Source organism: Melopsittacus undulatus, chromosome 20, assembly GCF_012275295.1.
Source record: "Melopsittacus undulatus isolate bMelUnd1 chromosome 20, bMelUnd1.mat.Z, whole genome shotgun sequence".
NCBI lineage: Eukaryota > Metazoa > Chordata > Aves > Psittaciformes > Psittaculidae > Melopsittacus > Melopsittacus undulatus.
The window spans coordinates 916071-943999 of NC_047546.1; the positions used below are offsets into that span (position 1 = coordinate 916071).

Below are 27929 nucleotides of genomic sequence, written 5' to 3' on the forward strand. Positions count from 1 at the left end.
AAATGACGTCACTACGTGACGCAAGAGCACGCCCGCCGTGCCCACGTGCAGCCCGGGCTTTGTTTGGGTCGCGCTGCGCTCGCGGTGCGCATGCGCGCTGAGAACGCCTCTCATCCCCGCCCCCCGCGTTCGCGTCATTAGGGGCGAATCCAAGTGTTGGCGGGGGGAGGGGGGTGGTGGTGTCAGCAGCCTGGAGCGCGCGTGCGCTCTGCGGGCTGTTGCCGCGCGTTCCCCCCTCCCCACCCGCGGCCGAATGGTGCGGTCCGGACCCGCGGGGCGGGGCCTGGCGAGGGTGGGCGGGGCCTGGCGGGGAGGGGCTCGGGCGCCGCGCGGGAGCGCTCCAAGATGGCGGCGGCGGGGCCCGAGTCGGGCGGCAGCAGCGGCAGCAGCGGAGGCCTCGGCGGTACGGGCCGAGGGGGGCTCCGGGGCTGGGGCGGGTGTGGGTGTGGGGAGGCCTCAGCCGGGGAGCGGTGGGGCCGAGCCCCGTGCGGGCTCCGTTCGGGCTCCGTGCGGGCTCCGTGCGGGCTCCGTGCGGGCTCCGTGCGGGCTCCGTGCGGGCTCCGTGCGGGCTCCGTGCGGGCTCCGTGCGGCTCCGTGCCGGCTCCGGGCGGGCTCCGGGCGGCTCCGTGCGGGCTCCGTGCGGGCTCCGTGCGGGCTCCGTGCGGCTGCGTTCGGGCTCCGTGCGGGCTCCGTGCGGGCTCCGTGCGGGCTCCGTGCGGGCTCCGTGCGGGCTCCGTTCGGGCTCCGTTCGGGCTCCGTGCGGGCTCCGTTCGGGCTCCGTTCGGGCTCCGTGCGGCTCCGTGCGGGCTCCTTGCGGGCTCCTTGCGGGCTCCGTGCGGGCTCCGTGCGGGCTCCGTGCGGCTCCGTTCGGGCTCCGTTCGGGCTCCGTTCGGGCTCCGTGCGGCTCCGTGCGGGCTCCTTGCGGGCTCCTTGCGGGCTCCTTGCGGGCTCCTTGCGGGCTCCGTGCGGGCTCCGTTCGGGCTCCGTGCGGCTCCGTTCGGGCTCCGTGCGGGCTCCTTGCGGGCTCCGTCCGGGCTCCGTGCGGCTCCGCCGTTGAGCTGTGAGCGGGGCTGAGGCCGCGGTAGGACCCTCCGGGGGGCTCCGAACCCCGGCACGGGGGCAGAGGCCGCGGTGGGAGGGGATGGGGCTGCGGTTGAGGGGGCAGCGCCGTGGGGCGGGGAGCGGAGGGAACCTCGGCTCCGTTCCGGTGCCTTCAGTGCGTGAGTCCGGGGGCGGCAGCGGGGCCTGGATCCGGCCTCACTGCAGGGGATGGGGGCGGCCGAGAGATGAGCGGAGCTGAGCTGGGGACGGAGCCGTCTCCTGCCCTGAGCCGCTTGGTGCGGGGGGAGGTGAGGTTGTGGCCGTGCCAACCCCTCCTGCTTGGATCCAGCCCGAGGCCGGGGACGCTCCGAGCCCCAGCGGGAGGGCTCAGGGTTGGGGCCGGGCCCTGGCCTCGTCCCTGCGGAGCGATGGGAACGGGGGCACTTCTGGGCCTGGAACCCGCAGCTGCCTCCTCGCAGCTCCTCACGGGGAGCCGGAGCTCCGATCCCATTCCCTGCAGGCCCCAGAGCAGCTGCTCCCCCTGCTCTGTGGCTGGGAACCAAACCCACTTCCTCGGAGCCTCAGCGTTTGCATTGGGCCACATCCAGGTACCCCTGAGCTGGGGTGAGGAGGTTCCAGTGTCCAGCAGACAGAGGCTGCCCCATGAGCACAGCGAGGAGAGAGGGATCCGGGGGATGAAGGCTCCGTCCTTTGGGCTGGAGCTGCTTTACCTTCGCTTACGTGTGCGGGAGGCCGGACCTGTTGGTCCGATACAGCCGGTTTGTGAGGGGGAACGGGAGCGTTGGCTCCAGTGGCTGCAGAGCCCAGGGCTGTGTCCAGGGCAGGACCCTGTTGCTTTGGGCTTCCTTAGGGATCTTCCCCCTGTTCCCTCTGCTGTGAGCTGAGGAGGAGGAGGTGGCTTCAAGAGCCGTGCTAAAGAGCAGGCATGGAGGCAGAGCAGGGAGCACTCATCCTGCAGAGGTGCTGGAGGGGCTCGGGTGCCAGAGCAGCAGCTCTGCGGGACAGAAGGGGCCTGGTTGGTGTTAGGGATGGGAGGCTTTGCTTTGTTCTATGGGAGACTGAATCGCCTGCAGTGACAGGACAAGGGGTGAGGGGTTCAGACTGGAACAGGGGAGGTTTAGATTGGATCTAAGGAGGAAATCGTTTCCTGTTCAGGTGCTGAGGCACTGGAATGGGTTGCCCAGGGAGGTTGTGAATGCTCCATCCCTGGCAGTGTTCAAGGCCAGGTTGGACAGAGCCTTGGGTGCCCTGGTTTAGTGTGAGGTGTCCCTGCCCATGGCAGGGGTTGGAACTGGATGATCTCAAGCTCCTTTCCAACCCTGCCTATGCCATGGTTCTACCTTGACTCCTGCCATGGCTTTTTGCCATGCAGTTTGCCCCAGGAGCTGCCACTGATGCCTCCAGCCTTGGTGAAGGGGATATGGATGCTCTCCCTGCTCCCGTGCGTGTTTAATGCCTTGGGGAGACCACCAATGAGGTTTTCCTATTTTGCTGCTTTCTCTTTGAAGCCCTTCCTTGATTACCGTGTGCTAGCAGTGATTAAACGTGTTCTCTCACCAGATCCCTGCGGATTCTGCCTTGGTTAAACAGCAGAGTGTTCCCAGAGCAGGAGGGTGTCTGGCAGCTGACCTAAATCTCCCTCCTCCGGGATGAAGGTGTTGCAGGGGCAGGATGCTGATCCTGGTGTCCCTGTTGCCTGCTCCCTCTGGGTAGGGTTTGAGCTCATCTGGCAGAGGGGCTGCTTTGCCACGCTGCCTGCCAGGCCTTGGGCTTGTGTGCAGGCTGGGGAAGGATGGCTTGGAGCAGTTATCACTGGGGTTTGAGTCTGAGAGCAGCTCTAAAGCTGCGTTTCCCATTCATTGCAAGGGTGTTGCTGTCTGGGTCCACTTAAACTGTAGCTCATCCAACTGTTTTGGTGCAGCGAGGAGCGAGGCAGGGATGTGGAATCCATCGTCTCCAGCCCATGGGAGGATTCGTGTGCAGCACAGGAGATGCTGCTGTGGGGAAGGAGGCTTCAGCCTTCAGCAGGTCACAGGGGCAGGAGTTGCCATCAGCTGTGCCAGAAAGTGCTCTAGTCCAGAAATGCCTTCAGCAGAACTCAGCCTGTCCACTCTTCGGCTGGAGCATCTGGGATAACCTGGTTCCACCTCCCTAAGATAGTTTTGCCATGAGCCATATGGAAAAGCAATAACAGGGATACTTGTGGCCAGCATCCTGCCTGTGCCTCATTCCCAGCCTCTGCCCTGGGGCTGGAGGGGCTTGTGCAGATCCTGCTCCCTGATGGCTTTTCCTTTTCCCTGTGGCTTTGTGGGATGCTCCGTGACAAGGACCAAAGTGTTTCCATGGCTGCTGTGTCCTGAGCTGCTGCTGCTGCTCTGTGGGGAGGGACACTGGGGCTGCAGTCAGGAGCAGATGCTGCAGCCTCTTGCTCAGGGGCCTTTTGTGTGCAGGTTCCACCCTTTGGTGCTGCCATCTGCTCTCCATCCCTGCCTGCAGCCCTGCTGCTGAAGGCTCCTTTAATTCTCTCCGAGGGGGGGTCACTTTATCTCACGGGGTTTGTTTTCCATGGGGGCTGTAACTCGGGTCTCAGATGTGCTCCTGTGTCTGTGCTGCTCTTGTGACTGCTGTTCCTCGGTCAGGGCCTGCTGTGCTGTGAAGGGACATGCTCCTTTCCCCAACCCTGCTGAGTTCTCTTGGGTTAGGATGAAACTGCTCCAGGACCGGGAAGCATTCCCTGGGATTGCCAGGGGATCACCATTGGAACTGCCAACCGCAGCCTGGGCTGCATCGGAAGCAGCACGAGCAGCAGTCATGGAGCTGATCCTGCCCCTCTGCTCTGCTCTGCTGAGACCCCCCCTGCAGCACTGGGGGCAGTTCTGGTGCCCTCAGCATCAAAAGGACATGGAGCTGTTGGAACAAGGCCCCAGGAGGCCACGAGGATGCTCAGGGGCTGAACCCAAGCGCAGGGGAGAGGGAGGGAGATGTCCTAATGCAGGGCAGTCAATTGAGTCCTGTGGACGTCAGCTGCAGGGCCCCGAACAGGAGACTGTGTGGGGCAAGGGCTCTGCAGCTGGCAGCTGAGCTCACAGGCTCTCATGGCAGCCTTGAGGCCGTTGGTTCAACGTCCTTAATGGAACTTACTGGGACAGATCTGCTGATGCAGGAATTTCAGCATCAGTGCTCCCTGCTTGGCCTTCCAGCCAGGATCAAGTGGCTGTGAGTGTTTTATCTTGCTCTGGAGGGCTGTGTTCCAGGGCCAGGCTGCCTCATCTCATGGGCTTTGGTCCATCTCCAGCTGCTGTGATAAGAGCATCGGCATAGACTCCGCTCAGGCCACACTTGTGCAGTTTTCCATAAGGAAAACCAATTCAGTGTTTAGGCCTTCACCTTCCAGAGCCCTGCAGGAGGATTTTGCTGTGCACGATGGAGGTGCTCTGCTCAGGAGTGTTTTGCTTGCAAAGTCTGGGCCTTTGTTTCCTTAACTTGTGGAAACAGGATTTGTGTCAATGTTTCGGAACTTCCTTGGGGAAAACCTCTGTTGTTTCCTCCAGCAGCTGAGCCCTGCTCAGCACCACTCCTCTGTAACCTTCTTGTTTCTCCCTGTGTAGATCTCAGCTTTCTGTGCTGCTCAGTGAAGTCCTTTCGAAGAGGTAGCTGTATTGCATCTGTGTGCTTCCCAAAAGCATGCGGTCCTGCCAGTAACCAGCACCGAAACGCAGTTTTACTGCCTTAGCTCTCGAGGCTTGACAGAACTTGGTGTGGTTTGGGCTTGTTTCCCACTAAATAAGCTGCTGCCGTGCTCAACAAAAGCTGCTGTTCCATTGAAGTGTGTTGTGTAAGCGCTCTCCTGACCTCTGCACAGCCCTGTGTGCCCCAGCAGGATTGTTCCAGAAGGGCTTTTCTGCTTTGCTTTCTGCCTGCTTTGCACTTTGAAGGGAAGAGACTTTGCTGCTCTTCCCATTTGGAGCCATGGCCTTGGATGAGGGAAGGCAAATGATCCCAGCCAGCACCTGCGAGGGGGCAGTTGGTGTGGCCAGCGAGGTGGATGCATCCATGCAGGCTCCAACCAGGTAGAGTTTGGTGGCTCGCAGGCCTGGGCTCGCACTGACTCCTGTGTCCGGAGCCAGCACCTGCAGGCAGAGTCCCACTGAGGACACAGAACATTCCCATTGTGGAGCATGAAGAGGACCTGGATGAGGAAACCCTCCCTCCGGCCGCGTGCTCTGCGGTGATGGGCAGCAGGGCAGAGCGTGCTGCTGTGGGTGTTGTGTCCTGGTGCTGTGTCCTGGTGCTGTGTCCTGGTGCTGTGGGTGCTGTGTCCTGGTGCTGTGGGTGCTGGGTCCTGGTGCTGTGTCCTGGTGCTGTGGGTGCTGGGTCCTGGTGCTGTGGGTGCCGTGTCCTGGTGCTCCGGGTGCACACTTGAGCTTCGTGGGGTGTTTGCAGGCCTGAACGTTTTCACTTTGTCTTTTGGTCAAACCCACGCGGAGCAGCTGCAATCTGAGCACCTCTGCTTACAAACAGTGCAGTGGGGTCTGTGCTGCCCCTGCCGAACCAGCATCCTCCCTTGTTTGCTATGGGATGAGTGAGGAGCTCCCCCAATGCCCTGTTACATGCTCCTGCCAGGAATTCCTTGTCCAAACCATCTGACCAGGTGCCATTGCCACGACTTCTTAGCTTGTTTTCCAAGCTTATGTCATGCTGGGTAAGCCTGTCCTGGCTGCTGCTGCCTGAAAATAACCCCGAGAGTCAAGGGCAGCAGAAAGCAGGAGCTATTTATTCAGGTTGATTCAGCTTCCAGTAAACAGCACTGAGGAATGCCCCAAAACTGCCCATAGGGATTGCTTCCAGAATCGGAGGCAGCAGCAGGCTTCTGGGATGGCATGAGTTCAGTGTTGGGCAGCGCTGATGGGTTTCCATTGGCCAGAATGGGCTCTGTGGGGCCGTTTTGTCGGTTGTCAGTCAGGATGGGAGTTGTGGCCAGTGCATTCTTCCATTTGGAAGAGGCATTTACATGGTCCCAAAATAGCTTTGAAGTGATTTCATGTTGTTCCGGCTGCGCCATCGACTTTAACACCTTCCCTTGTCCCGTCAGCGCCGCACAAACCCACCTGGGCAGAGCAAGCAGAAGGGGTGGAGGTAACTGAAATGCTTCCTTATGGAGAGCTCTGAGGTTTGCTGTCTGAGCCCGGCTGCCGGTGATGGGGAGCAGGGCAGGAGGATGCTCTGGAGCCCTGTGGTGGGAGCTGAGCAGACCCCATCAGCACTGGGGCCTGAGGAAGCGTTTGTAGGGTGGTCAAACAGGAACTGCCCATTTCCCAATCAGCAGCTTTGGAAAGCAGCGGGAGGGAGGGGAGCTTCCTGCTGCGGAAACCGGGTGTGCTCTGGGTGCAGGCTGAGCTCTCCCCTATTGTCCCCCATTGACTCAGCCTCACCCACGGGTGCTCATTGGCACTGCCCCCATGCCCACGTGAAGGGATGCACCCGGACCCTGCGGGTTTGGGGTGAGGAGGGAGGGGAAGGTTGAAGCTGATGCTCTGGTTTCTGCTGGGATGCTTCCACCTTCCTTAGGCCAGGCTTTGGGATGCTCTTCCCACCAAGCTCTTGCTTTTAGTGCGTGTGGTGTGTGATTAAGGCAACAGAAGGTTTGCTGCTGGCTCCTCTGGCAAGAGAGCTTTGGTTGAATCCTACTGGGATGTGTTTTTGCACAGATGATTAAATATCAGCATAGTAAATCTCCAAGGCTACAGGGCTGGTAATGCTGCTTCAGAACTGCTGAAGCAGGGGCTTTATAGAGGTTTCTGTATTCATAATGACACATAATTGCTTAAGACAAAGGCATAATTGCTATTGAGCACCTCTGTTGTGATGTTTCCTCCACCCCTGACCCCCGATGGATCAAAAGCCTTGTGTCACAGTGATGGAGCCGGGTTTCAGTGGTTTCATCACAACACATCAAGTCACAGAAGCCTCCTTTTAGCTGGAGATGCTCCCAAAGCCAGGCCAATGGCAAGGGCCGTGAGAGATGAAGCAGGGCAGCCCTGAGCATGCCCAGGAAGAGGAGAGCAGCTTCCAATGCAAGGATCAGCTTTTGTCTGGATGAACTTTGCTGCCTTCAATGGGAGCTGGGGGCTGGAAGGCAGCCGGAGCAGCTGCTCCGTGCTAGCTTTGGTCAGCACAAGGTGTTTGTCACTGGTTTCCTGTCGCTTGGCTCCTGCAGCCTGCACTGGAATGGGGCCGGGAAGGCAGCAGGGACTGGGGCTGCTCTCAAGTTCCTCTGCTCCTTGGGCTGGGACGTGGTGATTGTTGATGAAATCACAGCGGGAGGCTTCCATTGCCAGGCAGCAAAAGGGGCTCCTCTGCTGGGGGAGCAAGGGGTGGACCCAGCACAGCTCTGGGATTCTGTGTTGTGATGCTCAGTCAGGGGATGTGGGGCCCTGCTCGGTGTGATGGATGAGCCTTGCTTTGGCTGCAGCAGGGGGGCATGGCTGGGGCTGGGGGGGCTCCCCTGTAAACAGCAGCATCAGTTGCTGGGTGTGAAACAGAACTGAAGAACCTGATGTGCTCCTCTGGGCTGGAGGCAGCAGGCACAGGACCGGCCCATGGCAGTGCTGTGGGGCAGGGTCCCTGCATGGCAGCCCTGGGCCCCCTGGATTTGTGGTGCAGAGGCAGGGTCTGTACCAAAAACCCCTGGTAGGAACCGAGGCCTAAGAGAGAGGAGCTGGTTCATCAGCTCCCAGTGCTGGGGGATGGATGGCAGGAGCCCTGCAAGGCCACTGGAGGCAGGGAAGGTGCTGATACCCCTGTGAAGGCACCGGCACCCAGGGGAGCTCAGCTGCAGGCAGCAGGGCAGCGTTTCCTTGGGGCTCTGCTGTAAGAGGAGAAGCTGGGAAGAAAGCAGCCGTGATTCAGAGCTGGTTTGTGAGTCAGTGCTTTTTGGATGCAAAGCAAGGCCTTGTGAGAGGCCTCTTTGTGCTGCGGTATCATAGTGAACCTCTTCTGATTGTGGCTTTGTTCTTTTCACAGGATCATCTACTTTCAAGAAGTCCCTCACCCCTGAGGTAAGGCTCTGACCAAGGCGCTTTGTTCCCTCACTGAGACAATGGGATTCTGGACCTGCCTGCTGTTTTTCCAGTCCTCTTTGAGTCAGGAGCAAGGCAGGCTCCAAGCTGGGAGGTGCTCATCGGGGAAATCAGAGCATTTCCCCTTCCCAAGGGTCTGCTTGAAACCCCAGCTTCTCCTGGGACCAACCAGTTCTTGTGCCACCAAAACACCGCAGGGATCTGCTGGGAGCAGGACCTTTTGACTGAGAAACAAAGCCTTGCATGGAGGTGTTTGTGGTCAGAGCACCAGCCTCAAGCACATAGGATTCACTCAGTCCTTTGAAGGGGACTCAGTGCTCTTGTGGTCCTGGAGGTCGGCTCCTGCCATGTCCTTGGGTTTGAGCAGGGGGCACTGCACAGGCTCCATCTGGGTTTTACATCCTTGGTTCTTACCTTTTCCTAGATGCCAGGTGCTTCTGGGCAGCCGGGCTCACAGACCATAAAGAAAGGGCACAGAGGAGTGGACTCCACGGGCGAGACTACCTATAAGAAGGTAAATCACTTCCTGCACTCATTACCTGCTGTTCTGAGCATGAGGATCGTGTTGGATGGTGGCTGACGCCTGGGACAGTCACTGAAGGCAATCCCAGAGGAAAGCAGGCAGAAGAGTGGAGCTGTGCTGCTCAGCTTCCCTTCTGCAGCCCCCTAAAGAGGGGATTGCCTTTAAACCTTGCCCATCAGCAACGCCTCTGAGGCCCCTTCTGGCTTTTGGGTGCTTTCTGTGCTCTGTGGGCACAAGAGTCTTGGGGTATTGCTGGAATTTGCTTTACCAAGGGGAGATGGAGGGTTTCTAAAGAGCTGTGGATTGGGGATGCTGCTTCCTGCCTGGGGGACTTGTGAGGTTGGACCAGGCTCCTGTGAAGTGAGGCTGACTTTGAGGTGTAGATGAAATGGGTGATGGCTCAAGAGGGGCATTTCAGTGTGTTGTGGGGGCAAAGCTTCTGGTCCGACATCTCGAATCCGGATGTGTCTCCATGTGTCCATTGGGAGTCAGAGTGGAAGGAACTTCTTATCCCACCCTTTCTCCATCCCTGCCTTCTCCTATCCAGGGCTGGTAAGTTGTTTGTTAAAGTACTTTGCCCTGTGAAGGTGATGGTGAACACGCTCTTATGTGGCCAATAGGAAAGGAAGAGGCAACCCTTGGCAACCCTCCCCTGTGGCATTGCTGTGCCCTGTTCCCTTTCTCAACAATGAGGCTGTTGGGGGAGTTTTAAGCAGGGCAAGGTGAGCTGAGACCTGTTTTCAAGCAACTTGAGCCTTTAGAGGGTAGGGAATGAAAGCAGAATCCAGTTCCTCCTGCCCCATCTAATACTGAAGTAAATACCGGGTACAGCTGAAGTAGAAGAGGATGTTAGCAACACTTTCTGTTGCTTTGTGTGCTGGGAGCAGGTCTCCTGCTGCTGTGGTAACAAAGCCAGTGAAGTGGGACAGATGTACCCATTTGTTTTACAAGGTTTCATGGGGGATGTGTCTGGGGAAAACACTTGAGATGTTTGTGCCCCGTGTACTGCAGTGTCCTGTGTTGCCAGGTACTTTGATCTGCAGTGGTGAATGCATCTGGCAGGGGACTGGCCTTTGTTCAGCTTAAGGAAACAAACACTAATGAGTTGGCTCCTGCGCCCTGGATCTCGTTCTGGGTCTCGTTGCTTTGTGTACAAGCCAAGTGAAACATCCATGAGCTGCAGTGCACGAATCTGGGCTGCACCTGCTCTGCAGAGCTCCTGTCTCCATGGCTCAGGAGCTGCCAGGCCACAGAACAGCAGGGGGTAGAGCACATCTCTGGGCTGCTGTGTCAGAGCCTCGGTGCTCTGGGATGAGATCATGTGTTTCACAGGCACAAGAGGGCTCCGTGGCAGTAGCTGCTGCAGGAACACAGCCCTGCATTGTCCTGGGGCAGTTTGGGGTCATGGCTTCGCTCCATATTTAAGGATGACAATGAACTCCTCAGGGTTAAAGAGCCACGACCCAGCTGTAGCACTGGTTTAGAATGGGGTATCTCTTTTAACTCCTTTCCTTCCCATTTCCAGTCTGCTGCTCCACGTTGTCTAACTCCTTTTCTCTGCCCCTCCAGACAACATCATCTGCCTTGAAGGGTGCCATTCAGCTGGGCATTACTCACACAGTTGGAAGCTTGAGCACCAAACCCGAAAGAGATGTTCTCATGCAAGATTTCTACGTAGTAGAAAGCATTTTCTTCCCCAGGTTGGTGCTTGCTCTCTTCTCTTTTCAGTGCTCTGGGAGTGAGCAGCAGCATTACTTCCTAACCCTGCTTGCACACCAGGAAGCCCCACCAAACCAGGGCAGTTGAGTGCAGGAGTGAGCACTGGAATGGGCTGTCCATGGAGGTTGTGAATGCTCCATTCCTGGCAGTGTTCATACAATTCTATGTGTCCATCAGTGATGCTGTGAACCAAGGCAGACTTGCTGCTGGTTTTGTGTCCCTTCCAGCCCTTGGGTGTGTTAGAAGCAGCTCCCCTGGGGGTGTTTGCATTGGGGGCACTTTCTTAAGCAGTGTTCCAAATGGCAATGCTTGTGTGTGCTTCTCCTCTGCCCAGTGAAGGGAGTAACCTGACCCCGGCTCACCACTACAATGACTTCCGATTCAAAACCTATGCTCCAGTGGCCTTCCGTTATTTCCGGGAGCTGTTTGGGATCCGGCCGGATGATTACCTGGTAGGTTGGTGCTCGGAGCAGGCTCCTGGTTGTGCCGTGCTCTGTCTGTGGTGTCCTCTTCCCCCTGCCTGAGCAGGGAGGTGCTGCGAGGCCCCGGGGCAGGCTCTGTGCACAGCAGTGCATGCTGTTTGTGAGCCCTGGGAATGTCTGAAAGGAAGAGCCTTCATGGGTGTCTCTCCTCATCCTCCTCAGTACTCGCTCTGCAGTGAGCCCCTCATTGAACTGTCAAACTCCGGGGCCAGCGGATCCCTCTTCTACGTGTCCAGTGACGATGAGTTCATCATCAAAACGGTCCAGCACAAAGAGGCTGAGTTCTTGCAGAAGCTGCTGCCCGGCTACTACATGGTGAGTCACTTGGGTGAGCCTGGCCCTGCAGGCTAGGGAAGGGTCCCTCCGGTGCACCCAGTGTGACACATCACCTGCCCACCGCCTGGTACATGCTGTGTGTGTGCCCCAGCTGAGTGGCGGCTGCTCTCTCAGCTGGCTGAGGCTAAGCACAGTATCTCCCTTTGCTCAAGCCTCCCCAGCTTAGCTTCTATGGGAGTAAGCAGCAAACTCCTTCCTGCAACCTGTCTGTGACCCATTCAGCTTTACAGAGAGGTTGTTAACACCATCACCCATCTGTGCCCTGTGTTCACCTGCCCCTGGTGGCACTGGCTTTGAATCACTGGCAGCTCCGTTTCCATCGAGAAGCACGGGGATCCTGCATAACCACAATGGCTTTGAAGGTGTTTCTGTCTTGGGTCTTTCAGAATTTGAACCAGAACCCAAGGACGCTGCTGCCAAAGTTTTATGGCCTCTACTGTGTCCAGGCTGGGGGCAAGAACATTCGCATTGTTGTGATGAACAACCTGCTGCCACGCTCTGTCAAAATGCACCTCAAGTACGACCTCAAGGGCTCCACCTACAAGCGCCGAGCATCCCAGAAGGAGAGGGAGAAAGTCTTCCCGACATACAAAGACTTGGATTTTATGCAGGACATCCCTGACGGCCTCTTCTTAGACTCTGACATGTATAATGCCCTGTGCAAAACGTTGCAAAGAGACTGTTTGGTAAGTGAAGGGTGAGGGGTGGTGTGGAGAGCTCTTCCCATGAAAGGAGGTGGCAGCTCCACCCTTGGAGCCTCTGCCTGTTCACTTGGAGAAGCCGTGTTGTGCAGTGGTTGTGCTATGGACAAGAAGCAGAACCTGGGCTCTGGTTTTGTTCAATGCTTCCAACCTGAATTAGACCCAGCGCTGCCTCTAGAGGTGCAGGAAGGATCCTGTGCTGAGGCTGAGCTCTGGAGCAGGGCAGGCTCTGGGCAGCAGGGTGTGTGACAGAGCCCGGTCTCAAGTTGGGCAGCTGTGGAGAACCTGCTGTTCTCCCCTGGTTTGAGTCCCTGTCTGCACTGGACCATGACCCATGGCTTTCCCCCAACTCCCTTTGGTGGCTGTGGATGGATTAACATAGATGGATTAGATGTAGATGGATTAGACCGGAGATGGACTGGATTGCTGTTGGGCAGAGAAGCGGCAGCAGGCTCTCACAAACTGCTGACTATGCTCCTGAAACTGCTCTGCAACAGCCCTGTCACTGAGGCTTGTGAGCTGCTGACTTGAGCGCTGCCTTCCTGCCCAGGTTCCTGGGAGCAGAGCCTTGTAAAATCATGGGGGATGTGTCTACAGTACTTGTCCTGGTTGCCCATCCATGAATGCATCTGGCAGGGGACCTTAAGGAAACCACATGAGGGAGTTGCCATGCAGTGCAGAATGGGGCACCTGTCTGCAGAGCTCCTGATGGCTCATGCCAGAGCGGTGCCCAGCAGGCACAAGAGGGCTTTACTGCCACAGCCCTGCATGGCAATCCCAATGAATCTCAGGGAGAGGACCCAGCTGTAGCACGAATGGGGGTGCTGCACCATCCAGTCATCTGCCTTGAAGCCATTCATGACCAGTGGAAGTGAGCACCAAACCCTGTGTTGTAGGATCAGTGCCTGGGAGTGAGCAGCAGCATTACTTCCTAACCCTGCTTGCACACCAGGAAGCCCCACCAAACCAGGGCAGTTGAGTGCAGGAGTGAGCACTGGAATGGGCTGTCCATGGAGGTTGTGAATGCTCCATTCCTGGCAGTGTTCATACAATTCTATGTGTCCATCAGTGATGCTGTGAACCAAGGCAGACTTGCTGCTGGTTTTGTGTCCCTTCCAGCCCTTGGGTGTGTTAGAAGCAGCTCCCCTGGGGGTGTTTGCATTGGGGGCACTTTCTTAAGCAGTGTTCCAAATGGCAATGCTTGTGTGTGCTTCTCCTCTGCCCAGTGAAGGGAGTAACCTGACCCCGGCTCACCACTACAATGACTTCCGATTCAAAACCTATGCTCCAGTGGCCTTCCGTTATTTCCGGGAGCTGTTTGGGATCCGGCCGGATGATTACCTGGTAGGTTGGTGCTCGGAGCAGGCTCCTGGTTGTGCCGTGCTCTGTCTGTGGTGTCCTCTTCCCCCTGCCTGAGCAGGGAGGTGCTGCGAGGCCCCGGGGCAGGCTCTGTGCACAGCAGTGCATGCTGTTTGTGAGCCCTGGAATGTCTGAAAGGAAGAGCCTTCATGGGTGTCTCTCCTCATCCTCCTCAGTACTCGCTCTGCAGTGAGCCCCTCATTGAACTGTCAAACTCCGGGGCCAGCGGATCCCTCTTCTACGTGTCCAGTGACGATGAGTTCATCATCAAAACGGTCCAGCACAAAGAGGCTGAGTTCTTGCAGAAGCTGCTGCCCGGCTACTACATGGTGAGTCACTTGGGTGAGCCTGGCCCTGCAGGCTAGGGAAGGGTCCCTCCGGTGCACCCAGTGTGACACATCACCTGCCCACCGCCTGGTACATGCTGTGTGTGTGCCCCAGCTGAGTGGCGGCTGCTCTCTCAGCTGGCTGAGGCTAAGCACAGTATCTCCCTTTGCTCAAGCCTCCCCAGCTTAGCTTCTATGGGAGTAAGCAGCAAACTCCTTCCTGCAACCTGTCTGTGACCCATTCAGCTTTACAGAGAGGTTGTTAACACCATCACCCATCTGTGCCCTGTGTTCACCTGCCCCTGGTGGCACTGGCTTTGAATCACTGGCAGCTCCGTTTCCATCGAGAAGCACGGGGATCCTGCATAACCACAATGGCTTTGAAGGTGTTTCTGTCTTGGGTCTTTCAGAATTTGAACCAGAACCCAAGGACGCTGCTGCCAAAGTTTTATGGCCTCTACTGTGTCCAGGCTGGGGGCAAGAACATTCGCATTGTTGTGATGAACAACCTGCTGCCACGCTCTGTCAAAATGCACCTCAAGTACGACCTCAAGGGCTCCACCTACAAGCGCCGAGCATCCCAGAAGGAGAGGGAGAAAGTCTTCCCGACATACAAAGACTTGGATTTTATGCAGGACATCCCTGACGGCCTCTTCTTAGACTCTGACATGTATAATGCCCTGTGCAAAACGTTGCAAAGAGACTGTTTGGTAAGTGAAGGGTGAGGGGTGGTGTGGAGAGCTCTTCCCATGAAAGGAGGTGGCAGCTCCACCCTTGGAGCCTCTGCCTGTTCACTTGGAGAAGCCGTGTTGTGCAGTGGTTGTGCTATGGACAAGAAGCAGAACCTGGGCTCTGGTTTTGTTCAATGCTTCCAACCTGAATTAGACCCAGCGCTGCCTCTAGAGGTGCAGGAAGGATCCTGTGCTGAGGCTGAGCTCTGGAGCAGGGCAGGCTCTGGGCAGCAGGGTGTGTGACAGAGCCCGGTCTCAAGTTGGGCAGCTGTGGAGAACCTGCTGTTCTCCCCTGGTTTGAGTCCCTGTCTGCACTGGACCATGACCCATGGCTTTCCCCCAACTCCCTTTGGTGGCTGTGGATGGATTAACATAGATGGATTAGATGTAGATGGATTAGACCGGAGATGGACTGGATTAAAAGGCATCGCCTCAGGGCTCTAAACAAACCTGCTGACTATGCTCCTGAAACTGCTCTGACAGTGTCACTGCTTGTGATGCTGACTGAGCTTGTGCTGCCTTCCTGCCCAGGTCCTGCAGAGCTTTAAAATCATGGATTACAGTTTGCTGGTTGCCATCCATAACATCGACCTGGCCCAGAGGGAGCACGCCATGGCAGATGGGACGTTGCAGGCTGACATGCGGAGACCCGCTGCCCAGAAGGCCCTTTACTCCACAGCTATGGAATCCATCCAGGGAGAGGCCCGGCGAGGTGGCACCATAGAAACAGATGACCAGTAAGTCTGTGTTGGGATTGCTCTTCCCAGTGAAACCCAAGCTTGGCTGATGGAGATGTAACTTAGATGCAGACTGGGCTGTACGGGATTGCTGTCACACTGGGCAGAGAGGTCTTGGCAGCAGATTTGTCTTTGATTTCCCTTCCTTAATGTATAAAAGATTTTGTTTGTGCCTTCCAGGTTGTATTAAAGAGTTTGGGATTAATCTTCACTAATACTTGTCATAGAGGGAAAAGGGGGGGGCAGTTCTCAGCAACTTAACTAGGGAAGCATTTTGCTCTGGCTTGTCTTCCCCAATCCGTTAGCTGCACTGGAGGTGCCTCCTGCATGCTAGCACTTGTTAAATATCTCACACAGTGTTCAGCCCTTGCTAAGGTGCAGCAGAGAGGCAGTGGGGATTGCAGACTCCCTGCTTCATGTGTGTGCCCTGTCCTGCTCTAGGATGGGAGGAATTCCAGCCCGCAACGCCAAGGGGGAGAGGCTCCTCCTGTACATCGGCATCATTGATGTGTTGCAGTCCTACAGGTAAGAAACCCTTAAGAGCAGCTGTGTCACCTGCTGAAGACCACTTCCCAGCGTGGTTGCCCTTGCTTGGTTGTCACAGTTGGCTTCCAAGAAGTGGTTAAGACACAAACTTTTTTACTACTTTCTATTTTCCTGACATTGGGTGTTTTGGGATCAGTTTCTGGGTCTTGTTTCCTGGATTTGCTTCAAGTTCCTGGCATAGATTTTCCTCTGTGGAAGTTGGGTTTGTGTGCTTGGTGGCTGTACACAGGTGCTGTGCAGGAAGTGGCAACTTACAAAACAAGTGGTGGCTTAAAATGGCCATAACCACTTCTCCCTGTGAAATGAAAGCTAGCTGTAAGGTTTACCTTTTCCTCTGTTTATAGCAAAATGCAGTGTGCAGGGATTACGTGCATAAAGCCTCTGTTAAATGTCACTGCCAGTTAATTGTCCTTGGCAATTATGCCTGTGAAGCTCTCCCTGTGGGAGAATGAACTGTGTAATCAGCCCTGGTACGTGTGGAGCAGTCTTGGAAACATGGGGCAATGAAGAGGATCCCAAGCCAAAGCAGTCAGGGTTTGCATTGTGTTGCCAGTGTGGTCAGGAGCCAGGGCCAGTAATGAGTGAGCACCAAATGGCACAGAGAGTGGGGACTTAGTGTCAAAACCCTTTCCTTTGTCAGGCTTGTCAAGAAGCTGGAGCACTCTTGGAAGGCCCTTGTGCACGATGGGGTGAGTGGAACACCAGCCCTTTGAACTTGCTTAGCAATCATGCCAGTGTCTTTGTTAAACTGTACCCCCTGACTGGTCCCAGTCCAACACTGGTGTGATTCAAGGCTGACAGCCTGAGGTGCTCCTCTTCACCTTGGTCACTCCTTAAAGCACGTTATTTGTCTCTTGGGCTTCCAGGACACTGTCTCTGTGCACAGACCCAGCTTCTATGCCGAAAGGTTCCAACGGTTCATGTGCAACACAGCGTTCAAGAAAATCCCCTGTAAGTACCTGAGCACAACAGAACTCTTGGCCATTGCTGTGGTTTCTGGCTTCCCCCTGCTCTGCAGATGTAGTTTGGGAAGGTGGATGACAGCTTTAGGAATTCTCTTGTGCTGTGTCACATTGTCCTGGCTCCCGGATTGTTCTTGCCTCAAAGATGTGTCCTTAGAGGAGCTGTTCCATCCCTCAGCTTGTTCCTATGGGGCACAGCTCTGGTGCCGGGTGCTCACTGGGAAGTCTTTTCCTCCTTGCTGAGGGTGTTTGCAAAGTGCTCTCTTGGCTTTTGTCTTTAAGTAAAGCCATCCCCTTCGAAGAAGAGCCGGTCTGGCACAGCCGTCCCGCGGCGGAGCTGTCAAGGAGCAGTGCCTTCCCTGTCCCACGTGTCCTGCGAGACAAAAGCACAAGTGACGGCAGAGGCGGATGTGGAGCAAGGTTGGTGCCTGGGTTAAACACATGGAGAGCTCTTTCCCAGCTTGGATTCGTCTGCTGGAAGCTGTGTGAGACACCTCCGTGTTGGGTTGTGCTCTTGCTCGGGGGGGATTGTGGGTGCAGGAAACCAAATGACACCATAAGGAAGGCTCTGGAGGAGCAGCGAGCCCTGGAAAGGCTCTGCTGTTTTCAGGTGTTCTCTTGCAGCAAATGCAGGGCAGGATGATAAACCAGACCAGATTGTGGAGGGGGGAATAGTTAGCTCATGTGTCCTCATGGAATCTTTCAGCCTTGTCCAAGCATCAGCTTGGCCTTTGTTCCCCCTGGGAAAGGTGGTGTGGCAGTCCTGTGTGCCTCGCCTCCTCCCAGGCTTGTGCTATGGGGTTTGTGCCATGGGGTTTGTGCCAGGGAAGAAGCAGGGCTAAGCAGTTGTGTGGAGGCTTGGACTTGGAACCGAGACCTGCCTGCAGGGCTGGGTCTGCAGTGCCTGGGTGCCTCAGGTGTGCTGAGTGGGATGCAGCACAGACCCCAGCCCCTGCAGCTCGTGCTGTAGAGCCCTGCTTGTGCTGGTGATGGAGCAGTCTGTGTTCAACACAGGTTCCCACCTTGGTCGCCCAGATCTCCTGCCCAGGACCCTGCCTGTGGATGAAGCCAACAGTGATTCCGTTGCAACAACCCTGTCCACTTCCTCCTTGGGCAGCGGAGGCCTCAACTCACCCGCAAACAGGTGAGGCTCTTGTGGCTTGGGCCCATGGCTCCTGCAAGGCAGATCCAAGCCATGGGAGGACCCTGTGCTGCTCTGTGGATGTTCTGGGGTTTGGCATGGGAGAGCCCTTTGTGTTGTGGAGCAAGTTCAGTGCTGTCGGTTCAAGCACGTGCAAGGGGGAAGCATCGTGTGTCTGTTACAGGTGACGTGATCTTGCCTTGCTTCAGCTGTGTTGAGGGTCCCAGTGGCTTTTAGTTCCTTGTGTGTTCTGTATTTGATGGCTTTGTGCCGGAGTTGAGGTACTTGTGCTCATTCAAGTGAGTTGGTGAAAGTGTCACTGCTGAACTGTACGTGAAGAGCATTGATGTGGTGATGGGTGATGCTGAAGTTGACCTTCCTGCTGCTCTCTGCAGAGGGTTGGGCTTTCCTGCAACTTATGGTTGGCATTGAGCTCCTACAACCCCTCGGGAAAGGAGGCTGCAGGATGTGTGCAGTGTGGTTCAGTGTTGTCTCAGAAGCTGAAATGCATGGAGAGCCCTGAGGGAGCTGGGGGCTGCTGTTGAATGTTTGATCTCTTGCTGGAGTGGTAAGGACGAGGAGGAGCTGTGGTCAGGATGATCCCTTTCATACACGTTAACTTCTCTTCCTGGAAGCAATCAGAAGCAGTCTTCCCCAGCCCTGAGCTGGTGCCGGCACCGTGGCACAGCCGGGAGTGCTGCTCTCCCCTGCGCTGCAGGAGAATAAAATGCAATTGTAACCAACACCTCTTCCTCCCTCTGTGAAAGATGGAGACTTCTTGGTAGGGATCCGAAACCAGAGCTGCTCCTTTCCAGTAAGTCAGTGTGCCTGAGGTGCTCCTTTGAACTTAACTGCGGGTCTCTCTGCTTCACTCCCTGCGTAGGTCAGTGGGCGTGCAAGTGCATAAAGCTGACAGCTCAGCAAAGGATTTGACTAGGACAGCTCCTGGCATCTTCCTGTCTAGGTGAGGGGAGGGACCCAGCCTTTGCCTGCAACCTTCTCCCGTCCAGAGGCTGTCCTCAGGCTTTTCACTGGGGTCTGGGTGCTTCCAGAGGCTCTGTGCAGCCAGTGCTGTAACGCAGCCTGTGGTGAAACCTCTCAGGATGGTGTCCTCCCCAGCCTGCCCGGTGCTGAGCGCCCTTCTTGGGCAGAGCACAGCTTCTGGTGGGTGAGATCCAACCCACTGCACTTCTGTAACCTTGGTTGGTCCCTAAAGCTCTGCCAGCCCTGAGGAAGGAGGCAGGCAGCCTGTGGATTGTGCCTTAGAGCAGCGTGCCTGCACTTGGCTGTCACACGTTGGTCATGGGCTCTTTGCTTGGGGTTTTCCTCTCTCCAGAATTGGCTGCTGTGGTGGGGTCATCACCACCCGTTCACGAGGTGACCTCTTAAATCTCTGTAGCCCTGTACAAAGGGGAGTGATCTCTCCCAAAATCAGCTTCTGCCCTTCTGAGGGTGCACACAGGGGGAAGGCAGGATGGGGCTCGCTCCAGTGCATCAGGTGCTCACTGTACCCATGTTACATATCCTTCTGTCAGGCTGCAGCTTGAATTCAGAGCACAAGAGGTTTGCCAGGGGCACTTTCAAACACAGGTTCCTCTGTCTGGAAAGGGTGAGACTTGCTGAGCTCCTTGCTTTGTCCTTCCGTTGTCCCTGGCCTGTTGTCACCCAGGACCATTTCTGTGTTGAAGAGGTGCTTGAAGACTTCCATAAAGAGATGCTGGTGCTTTGCTGGACAAAAGATCCTTGTTCCTAACAGCTGAAGCCATGGCAGGCCAGGAGGGCTGATCTAGGTGGTGGTTTGGGTGCCTGCCCCAGCAGGGACCGTGTTGCCTTGTGTTAAACCTGCCTCACAAGTGCCTTTGTGCTGTGCTGGGTCATCTCCTTGGCTGGGTACAGGAGAGCAGCCCAGGGAACGTGACTGACTGAGAGCTCCCTTTGAACAAGTGCTTCTCTCCCTTCTGTTCCCCCAGTGGCTCCCCAGGGCCTTCCATACCCGAGCACTCTGCAGAGCTGAGAGAGCAGCTCGAAGACCTGCAGGAGACTGAGATAAGCTTTGTGAGTACTTCCCTGCTTAGGAGGAAAGGAGCAGCCTGGGAGGTGGATGGAGAACTGGGGGAGGTTACGCTGGGAAGATGGGCACAGAGCAGGATGTGCTCTTCATCCCTCTCTGGGTTGTGAAAGGTGCCAGGCACAGTTTGCCCAACTGCCTTAGGTAAGCAAGAGGCAACAGAGACATTGCTTTTTCCTGAGGGCTCAAAGTGGGTCTGATGACAGATAAAAGGGGTGAAGCTGCTCATCTTGCTGTCCCTGCAGCAGGTGATAAATACTCACAGAGCTTCCTGTTGGAATGTAGGGTGGGGGCTGGTTTAAACCTGAACTCAACATCCCCCTTCCACTCTGCTGGGGTGGAGAAGGTTGAGGGGAAGACGAAGCAGGAGACCTCAGGAAGGCTGAGCCCCCCCTGGCATCTCCCCCTCTCTTCTCTTCGCAGTGAAGCCACACGGGATTGCTGCGATGGAAGCAGATGGTTCTGTTCCCTGCGTGGTCCGTGGAGTCCAACAAAGAATTCAGCCCCTGTTGCTGATTTATGTTTTCCTTTTTTTCCTAAGTAATCTTACATGGACAGAAACCCAAAGGCTGGAAGGTTGGGCCACACTTAGCGGAATAGCATTAACAAAGAACCGAGCCCCAGCGCAGCTGAGCCTCGGACACCTCAAGGTCTCCTTAGAGCAGAGCCTACCACTGCATCCCTGCTGTCCTCCTTTGGAGCCTGGTGAGAGCAAGTTGGCTGCCAGGAGGAGGAGGAGGAACCGCTCGGCAGGGGCTGAAGCTCTGCAGAAGGGACCTGACTTGATGCTCAGGAGGCGGCCGCTTCCCATGCGATCCCACAGAGCCAGCGAGGACAGGAGACTCTTTGGAGTGCCTGGGGTGGGAAGTGGGCATTGGAGCCTCCTTGGGGCCGTTTGCCCTGGAGCAACACGGTTTGGTTTTGTACTTGAGACAACGTTTTTAATTTAAATGTTTCTCTGGATTCGGTCACTTCCCTCCTTCCTGCTCCTGCAATGTCGTCTTTCTATTTGTATTGGGGTTTTTTTTACTAAATAGAGGCTTTTTTTCAGTGCTGCACCAGGAAGCACCGCTGTGAGGGAGGCAGAAAGGGGCAGCAGAAGCTTCACTGCCTGTGGACGAGCTCCTTTCTCTTGGCTGCTGTCCCCTCTGCAGCCCTGCCTCGGGCCAGGACAGCGCCGCGCTGCTCAGAGCCCTTTGAATGTACTCGGGGAGGTTTTGGATTCCTTTGAACCCTGGTTTTTAAAGGAGGCCCCTTTGGCCCTTCCCTGCCCGCAGGGAGGGAGAGCTCTGCGAGGGGCAGGCTTTTCTAGGACCAAACCCAACCTGCTCCGTTCCCTGCCCTCAGCTCCACCTGCAGATCCCAGCCTGGTTCTTCTGCCTTGTGTTGTAGCTGGGGTGCTCCTGGCAGCCTGGGGCAGCCTCCTGCTTCCCCACAAGTGTGGAGCCCTGGGACGCTGGTTGCTTTGTAACTCAAGTGAAAGGCAGGAAGAAGCAGGGGGGATTGCTCCGGGATGCCCGGCCCACAGTGGCCACAGCCTTCCAGGGATCCCGGAGCCGATGTGGGACTGAGCTGTAGTGCCACAGAATGCTGTTCTAAGAGGGATGAAGTGACTTCCCCCTGTTCCTGATGGCTCAGGATCTGCGGGGGGGGGGGTGCCTATACATTAAAGAAGTCATTTCAAGCTTACCCTTGTGGTAGCACAAGGGGTTTCTCTATGAACTCGCAGTGATGGCTATGGAAACATGGAATGTAGTGCTGTACAAAGGAGGGTTTAGGTGATGCTCCAGGGCCGAGCCTCTTCCCACCTTCCAGCGCAGCCTCTCAAAGCGCATAGGACACAAGCTGGTATTTTTTTAAGGAAGTGTTTTTATCCTTTGCTCTTTTCCTGGCCTGTCCCTGGGTATCCGGATGCCCAGGGCTGGAATTGCCGGTGCCTGCGCGCCCGGATCCGCAGGGTGCTGGAGCACCGAGGACAGGCGCTGGTCCTAGACCGGGTCTCAAGGGCTCTTTGAACCTTTCGATGCCAATCAGGACCAGAGCCGGGAGCGGGAGGAAGCTCAGCTCGGGGCTGCCTGTGCTTGGATCTTTCCTTCTCCCTCCCTGGGAGCTCCGGTCCCCGTTCTAGCCCAGGTAACTGTCTATATTAGACACTTGTTTCTTATCTTCCCTCCTAACCCTTTTCTGTTTGTTTTTAACCAGGTGGGAAGAACCCAAATCTCAGCTGTTTTTCATGATGGAATATTTATGAAGTTGTATTTAAGTGTTTGTTTTCCTTTCCCTGGGGATAGTTATTCCTATAGCGGGGGGCGGGGGTGTTTCTATATTGATCTCTGCTTTGTAATGGGTTTCCAGAACTGCTTTTTCTTCTTTGTGCGTGTTTCCAAGGGCTGGGGCTTGGGGGTTGTGGCTCTTTAACACACACACCCCCCCAGTGCAAGGAGGGGGCTTTGCTTCTCCAGCCCCACTGCGGTGGGAGCAGGGAGCAGCAGCCGCTGGAACCTCTGGATCAGCGCGAGGTGATGGAGCATGGATGAAGCATGGTCAGACATGGATGGACATGGATAGATTGTGGCCAGACATGGATGGACATGGAGGGATCATGGTCAGACATGGATGGAACATGGATAGATGGTGGTCAGACATGGATGGAACATGGATAGATGGTGGTCAGACATGGATGGACATGGATAGACCACGGTCAGACATGGATGCATATGGATGGATCCTGGCTGGATGTGGATGGATCCTGGTCCCTCATCACCACTGGGACCGCAGCTGGGCCCGGCCCCAGGAGCAGCTCTCGCCGTGCGTGACCCGTGTCCTTTCGGCTCTGTAGCGCTTGTGGCCTCGTCCGACCCGCGCAATACAAACCCGTGCTGCTGCTCCCGATGGTCCTGAGCCTCTGTGCGGGGGGGACGGGACGGGACCGGGTCCCGGTGCGGGACCGGGGGGGGGAGCGAGGCCCCGGTGCGGGCCCTGCGGGGAGCGAGGCCCCGGTGCGGGACCGGGGGGGGGAGCGAGGCCCCGGTGCGGGCCCGGGGGGGGAGCGAGGCCCCGGTGCGGGCCCGGGGGGGGAGCGAGGCCCCGGTGCAGGCCCGGGGGGGGAGCGAGGCCCCGGTGCGGGACCGGGGGGGGGGCGAGGCCCCGGTGCGGGCCCTGCGGGGAGCGAGGCCCCGGTGCGGGCCCTGCGGGGCGTGACCGGCGGAGCCTGTCCGGGACTACAACTCCCAGCATGCTCCTCACCCCCTTCCGCCACTCACCTCGCAAGACGGGCAGCGGGGATTGGCCAGTAGCCTGGAGCCAATCGGCGGGCGCCTTGTTGGTTGTGCTCCGTGCCGGTGCCGAGGAGCGGGCGGCAGGATGGTTCTGGAGAGCACCATGGTCTGGTGAGCGCGGCCGAGCCCCGGTACCGGTACCGGTACCTGTACCGGCTGCCCCCGGGCCCTGCCGCCGCCCGCCCGAGCCCCGCGGCCGGACCGGGCCCCCCCGCGCCTTTCCCTGAGTCATCCCGGGCCGGGGCCCTCGGTGGGGATCGGTCCGGGCTGGGCCGGGGGAGCCGCTGCTCACACCGGGGGGTGTCCCGAGCGGTGGGTTCGGCCCCAGGGCCTCAGCCGGGGGTGGGTTCCTCCCTGCGCTGCGGGGTTCAGGCCGAGGCCGGGGCCTTGCGGTGGGGACAGCGGGCACGGAGCGGGGCTGGGGCGAGGAACCCGTTCCTTGGTGTGGAACCCGGGGAGCTCAGAGGGAGCCGGGGCTAAGCCGAGCTCCCAAAGCCCGTCTTTAACCGCCCCTTTCCCCAAGGCCCTTCCTGCCCGCCGAGGGCCGCGCTGGGCTCGGATGGAGCCGTGGGGAGCGATGGTGCTGCGGCCGCTGCCCATGGGCGCTGTTGTTGTGCTGGCCCCGGCTCCGGGGGGGGCAGGATGCGGAACCCGGGCTTGTGGCTGTGCCCCTCGGAGGAGGGCACTGGAGAGCTGCACTTTGTCTGCTGGAGACGGACACGGGGCTCTGTGCTCTGAGCCGGTGCCTGCAGCAAGGACCGGGAGCCTCCGGCTGCAGGCGTCTGGGCTCTGGGGGTGCAGACAGGATTCATCCTCACCCTGGGACGCATCCGTGGCCGCCTGCGTGTGTCCCAAACCCCCCCCTCTGTTCCAGTGTTGACAACAGCGAGTACATGAGGAACGGGGACTTCCTCCCCACCCGCCTGCAGGCCCAGCAGGACGCTGTCAACATCGTCTGCCACTCCAAGACCCGCAGCAACCCCGAGAACAACGTGGGGCTCATCACGTTGGCCAAGTACGCTGGGGGGGGGCTGCACCCGTGAGGGTGCAGGGACGAGGAAGTGGGGGGTGCAGAGCATGGGGCAGCAGCAGTAGGGTCTGAAACCAAACCAGCTCTTCTGGGAGGACTGGGATGGGAAGAGCTGGTTCCTGACTGGTCTCGTGCTTGTTGGTCTCGCTCCTGCAATGCCAGGATGGGTTATGGGGGCTTTTCTCTCTCAGGAGCTCTCTGCCAGACCTGCTCCCTAAGGTGGTTAAAGCAGGGCTGAGCTGGCCCTGCAGCACCCAAGAGGGTGATTCCTCCAGGGCCTCTGAGCTCCCTCTTAGCCAGCGTCCATTCAGATGGGCTGGGGCAGGGGCCAGGGTGTGCAGGGAGGGCTCTTCCCCGACAGCAAATGGAAGGTTCACAAAGAGCCTTCCAAAGGAAATGCGTCTGTGTTGCAGTAACTGTGAGGTGTTGACCACGCTCACTCCGGACACGGGACGGATCCTTTCAAAGCTACACACGGTGCAGCCCAAAGGGAAGATCACCTTTTGCACAGGGATCAGAGTCGCTCATGTAAGTGCTTTCCCAGGGGGGAGTCTGCTCCTTCCTCTGGCATTGCTTTTGCCTCGGGTGTCTGATGTTCCCTGTCCTGTGCATGGCTCAGTGGCAGAAGTCTTGTCCTCTCCCTGCTCTGCTGAGCAAATCAGTTTGGTTTTGCCTCAGTTTCCCTGCCTGCAGATGGAACCTCCTGGAGGAAACACAGTCCAAAAGCTCACAGGTTTTATAGTCTGGTCCTGGGTCGCTTTGGAGGAACCAGAAATGCAGCTGAGCTGCAGAGCCCTTCCCACCCCGAGGAGAGCGGCCCCCAGGCCGTGGCCACCTCTTTACCCTGTTTTCTTGCTCTGTCTCCCTGCCAACAAACTGCTCCCACCCGAGCAACGACTTCCAGAGCAGGGAGGCCCTTGGAATGTGCTGCTTGATGGCACTTGGGAACTTGCCAAGAGACTTGAAAGGTCTCTCCTGGCATTCAGCAGAAGCCTTCCTGCGCAGCAGGAGAAGGATCGGGGTGACAGTGGTCACCTCTTTACCTGCAGGTTGCTCCTCAGGTACAATAGAGCTTCTGTCTTGCAGCTGGCTCTGAAGCATCGCCAAGGCAAGAACCACAAGATGCGAATCATTGCCTTTGTGGGGAGCCCTGTGGAAGATAACGAGAAAGATGTGAGTGATGGGCAAAGGATAGCATGGGGGGGATGCTCTGCACTCCGCCTGCAACCACACATTTGCTTGTCCTGGATTGGGAGTAAGGCTTTAGACCCCAGAGCAGAGCAGTTCTCAGCTGGGAGCAGAGGGAGGGCCAGATCCCTGGGCACAGGCAGGTCTGAACTCCCAGAGATCCATAGCGCCCAGAGGGAGCTTGTGCTGTGACCTCCTGGCTTGTGGCTGTCACATAAAGCACTCCAGGCTTTTTGCCTGGGGAGCTGGGGGAGGAAATCCATGTTCCTGTGCAGAAACGTTGCCCTCAGCCTTGGGAAGATGCTGTTGTGTTGGCATTTGAATTAACTCAGCTGAAGTTAATGCCGATGTTCTGGCTCTCCTGGAGAGAACAGGTCAGGAACAGGAGGTGCTGCCCTTCCCAAATCCTTCTTGCTAAGTAATGATTACTCCAACCAACTAAACCCATCGGTGTTGTCAGCGCTGTTCCCAGCTGAAAGTCAAACCACAGCACTGCACCAGCTCCTAGGAAGGAGAAAAATGCCTGCTGCTGCTGAACCCAGGGCACTGCCTAAGAGCCAAAACCCAAGCTAATGCCCTGGTGTCTTCTCACTGCAGCTGGTGAAACTGGCGAAGCGTCTGAAGAAAGAGAAGGTCAATGTGGACATCATCAATTTTGGAGAAGAGGTGAGACTTGTGCCACGTTTCTGGCATAAGATCAAGGCAGGATTTGAATCCTTCCCAACTCAGAGCCCTTATTCAGGCTATTAAGAGCTCTCTGAGTCTCGATCTCCTCAGCAGTTGCCTCAGTGGAGAGTAACATCTCCAGGCAAAGCTCTGATCCCAGCCTTCCTCTTCGACCCTAGGAAGCCAACACAGACAAGCTGACTGCCTTCATCAACACCTTAAACGGCAAGGATGGCACCGGCTCCCACCTGGTGACGGTGCCACCAGGGCCCAGCCTGGCCGATGCCCTCATCAGCTCCCCCATCCTGGCTGGAGAGGGTGGTGCCATGCTGGGCCTCGGCGCCAGTGACTTCGAGTTTGGGGTGGACCCCAGTGCAGACCCGGAGCTGGCGCTGGTGAGCGATGGGGATGTGGAGGGCGGCTGTGGGCTGAGCTTGCTCTGCCTGGCTCAGCTCCTTGCCTGGCCCCATCTCTGCAGGCTCTGCGTGTCTCCATGGAGGAGCAGAGGCAGCGGCAAGAGGAGGAGGCCAGGAGGGCTGCGGCTGCCTCTGCGGCTGAGGCTGGGATTGCAGCCACGGCTGGGGATGGTAAGGAGTTGGGCAGGGAATACACAGGCACGATGTCTCCTGGGGATGGCTCCTGCAGCCATAAAGCTGCCTGGCTCTGTGGGATGCAGCTCTGCTCCCAGCAGGGCCCTTCTGTGCAATGTGGCAGCACCCAGAGCCGCTGCAGTGCAAGGCAGGAGATAGGTTATGCCCTGGCACCTCGGAGGGAGGCAGTTTACCTGCAGCGAGCTGAGGAGCCACCTCTGCCTCTGCTGGAACTCCCAACTGCCCCGTTCCTGTCCTGGGTGTCCTGGGTGTTGTGGGCAGTGGCTGTTCCAGTCCCCTTCCCCAGCGATGCCACGTGTGCAAATAGGAACAGGGGTTGTATGGGGCGCTGGACCTAGGGGGGCAGCCCCATTGCTGCTTCCTGAGCAGGAGTTTGGCTGTGCAGATTCGGATGATGCTTTGCTGAAGATGACGATAACTCAGCAGGAGTTTGGCCGGGCTGGGCTGCCCGACCTCAGCAGCATGACGGAGGAGGAGCAGATTGCTTACGCCATGCAGATGTCTCTGCAGGGAGCAGGTGAGTGCCTGGAGCCCATTCCCAAAGGAAGAGCCATGGGGCAGGTCCTCTGCCTCCAGGAACGGAGCCACTGGCTCCTATGCTCAACCTGCCCTAAAGTGATGCTGGGACCCCAAACCTGGGCAGGGTCCAGGCCTCCCTGAACACTTGGGGACGGGTGCCAGGGTCACTCCCCTGTGCTGTGGGCAGGCTGTGGATGTGTGAATCCTCTGCCTCCACTCTCCCTCTCGAACAGAGTTTGCCCAGGCGGAGGCAGCAGAAGTGGACAGCAGCACAGCCATGGACACCTCTGAACCCGCTAAGGTGTGCATCAATCCTGGCCATGGATCCCATCCTACCCCCGTCCCTCTCCCAGTGGGAGGAGGAGGAGGAGGCCCCGGCCTGTCCCCATCTGACCCCCTGTCCCCACAGGAGGAGGATGACTATGACGTGATGCAGGACCCCGAGTTCCTGCAGAGCGTGCTGGAGAACCTGCCCGGCGTGGACCCCAACAACGAGGCCATCCGCAACGCCATGGGCTCGCTGGCCTCGCAGGCCTCCAAGGAGAGCAAGGACAAGAAGGAGGACGAGAAGAAGTGAGGCCCGGGGGGGGGGGGTCTCTGCTGGAGAGGGGCAATAAAGGCTTCTATGGGCGGTGCTGTCCCGGCCTTGGGGGGGGCGCGACCCAAACACGTGCCCGGGGAAGCCACGCCCCCTGCGCGTCCTTCCGCGGGATGTTTACAAGGGCACTGGGGGCGGGGCTTGGCGGTTGATGGGCAGCAGAGGCAGCCAATCGCTGAGCGTGTGCGCGGCCCTGGAGGGGGAGGAGAGCGCGGGGGCGTGGCTTTGTGGGCTCAGCCAATGGGGGGGCGAGCGGGTGCATGAGTG

General features: G+C 57.6%; 2 protein-coding genes across 3 annotated transcripts; both read left to right on the forward strand.

The window, feature by feature from the left end:
- The first annotated feature begins 321 nt into the window (after positions 1 to 321).
- Positions 322 to 22658, forward strand: PIP5K1A (phosphatidylinositol-4-phosphate 5-kinase type 1 alpha). Of its 2 annotated transcripts, XM_034071060.1 has the most exons (16): positions 322 to 403; positions 8086 to 8120; positions 8566 to 8655; positions 10234 to 10364; positions 10718 to 10835; positions 11028 to 11180; positions 11588 to 11887; positions 14850 to 15055; positions 15497 to 15580; positions 16242 to 16290; positions 16468 to 16552; positions 16846 to 16983; positions 17578 to 17707; positions 18588 to 18668; positions 19675 to 19759; positions 20196 to 22658. In XM_034071060.1, the coding sequence occupies exons 1-16, from the start codon at positions 346 to 348 to the stop codon at positions 20196 to 20198; spliced, it is 1746 nt and encodes a 581-aa protein (XP_033926951.1). In that variant the 5' UTR covers positions 322 to 345; the 3' UTR covers positions 20199 to 22658. The 2 variants fall into 2 exon arrangements, with proteins under 2 accessions (XP_033926951.1, XP_033926950.1); XM_034071059.1 differs by lacking the exon at positions 18588 to 18668.
- A 416-nt stretch (positions 22659 to 23074) lies between these two features.
- Positions 23075 to 27695, forward strand: PSMD4 (proteasome 26S subunit ubiquitin receptor, non-ATPase 4). Its single transcript, XM_034071068.1, has 10 exons — positions 23075 to 23161; positions 23925 to 24065; positions 24494 to 24608; positions 25167 to 25253; positions 25866 to 25934; positions 26114 to 26329; positions 26413 to 26521; positions 26931 to 27062; positions 27298 to 27365; positions 27474 to 27695. Exons 1-10 carry the CDS (start codon positions 23136 to 23138, stop codon positions 27639 to 27641), a joined length of 1131 nt encoding a protein of 376 aa, XP_033926959.1. The 5' UTR covers positions 23075 to 23135; the 3' UTR covers positions 27642 to 27695.
- Positions 27696 to 27929: the final 234 nt, after the last annotated feature.

What these genes read in the sequence shown, in the direction of transcription:
- PIP5K1A (XM_034071060.1), top strand. Translation starts at nt 346, where the DNA reads ATGGCGGCGGCGGGGCCCGAGTCGGGCGGCAGCAGCGGCAGCAGCGGA. An exon ending in CAGCAGCGGAGGCCTCGGCG is followed by an intron (nt 404 to 8,085) that starts GTACGGGCCGAG and finishes TTCTTTTCACAG; the next exon opens with GATCATCTACTTTCAAGAAG. An exon ending in AGAGGCGGATGTGGAGCAAG is followed by an intron (nt 16,984 to 17,577) that starts GTTGGTGCCTGG and finishes TGTTCAACACAG; the next exon opens with GTTCCCACCTTGGTCGCCCA.
- PSMD4 (XM_034071068.1), top strand. Translation starts at nt 23,136, where the DNA reads ATGGTTCTGGAGAGCACCATGGTCTG. An exon ending in CTGGAGAGCACCATGGTCTG is followed by an intron (nt 23,162 to 23,924) that starts GTGAGCGCGGCC and finishes CCTCTGTTCCAG; the next exon opens with TGTTGACAACAGCGAGTACA. An exon ending in CAGACCCGGAGCTGGCGCTG is followed by an intron (nt 26,330 to 26,412) that starts GTGAGCGATGGG and finishes CCATCTCTGCAG; the next exon opens with GCTCTGCGTGTCTCCATGGA.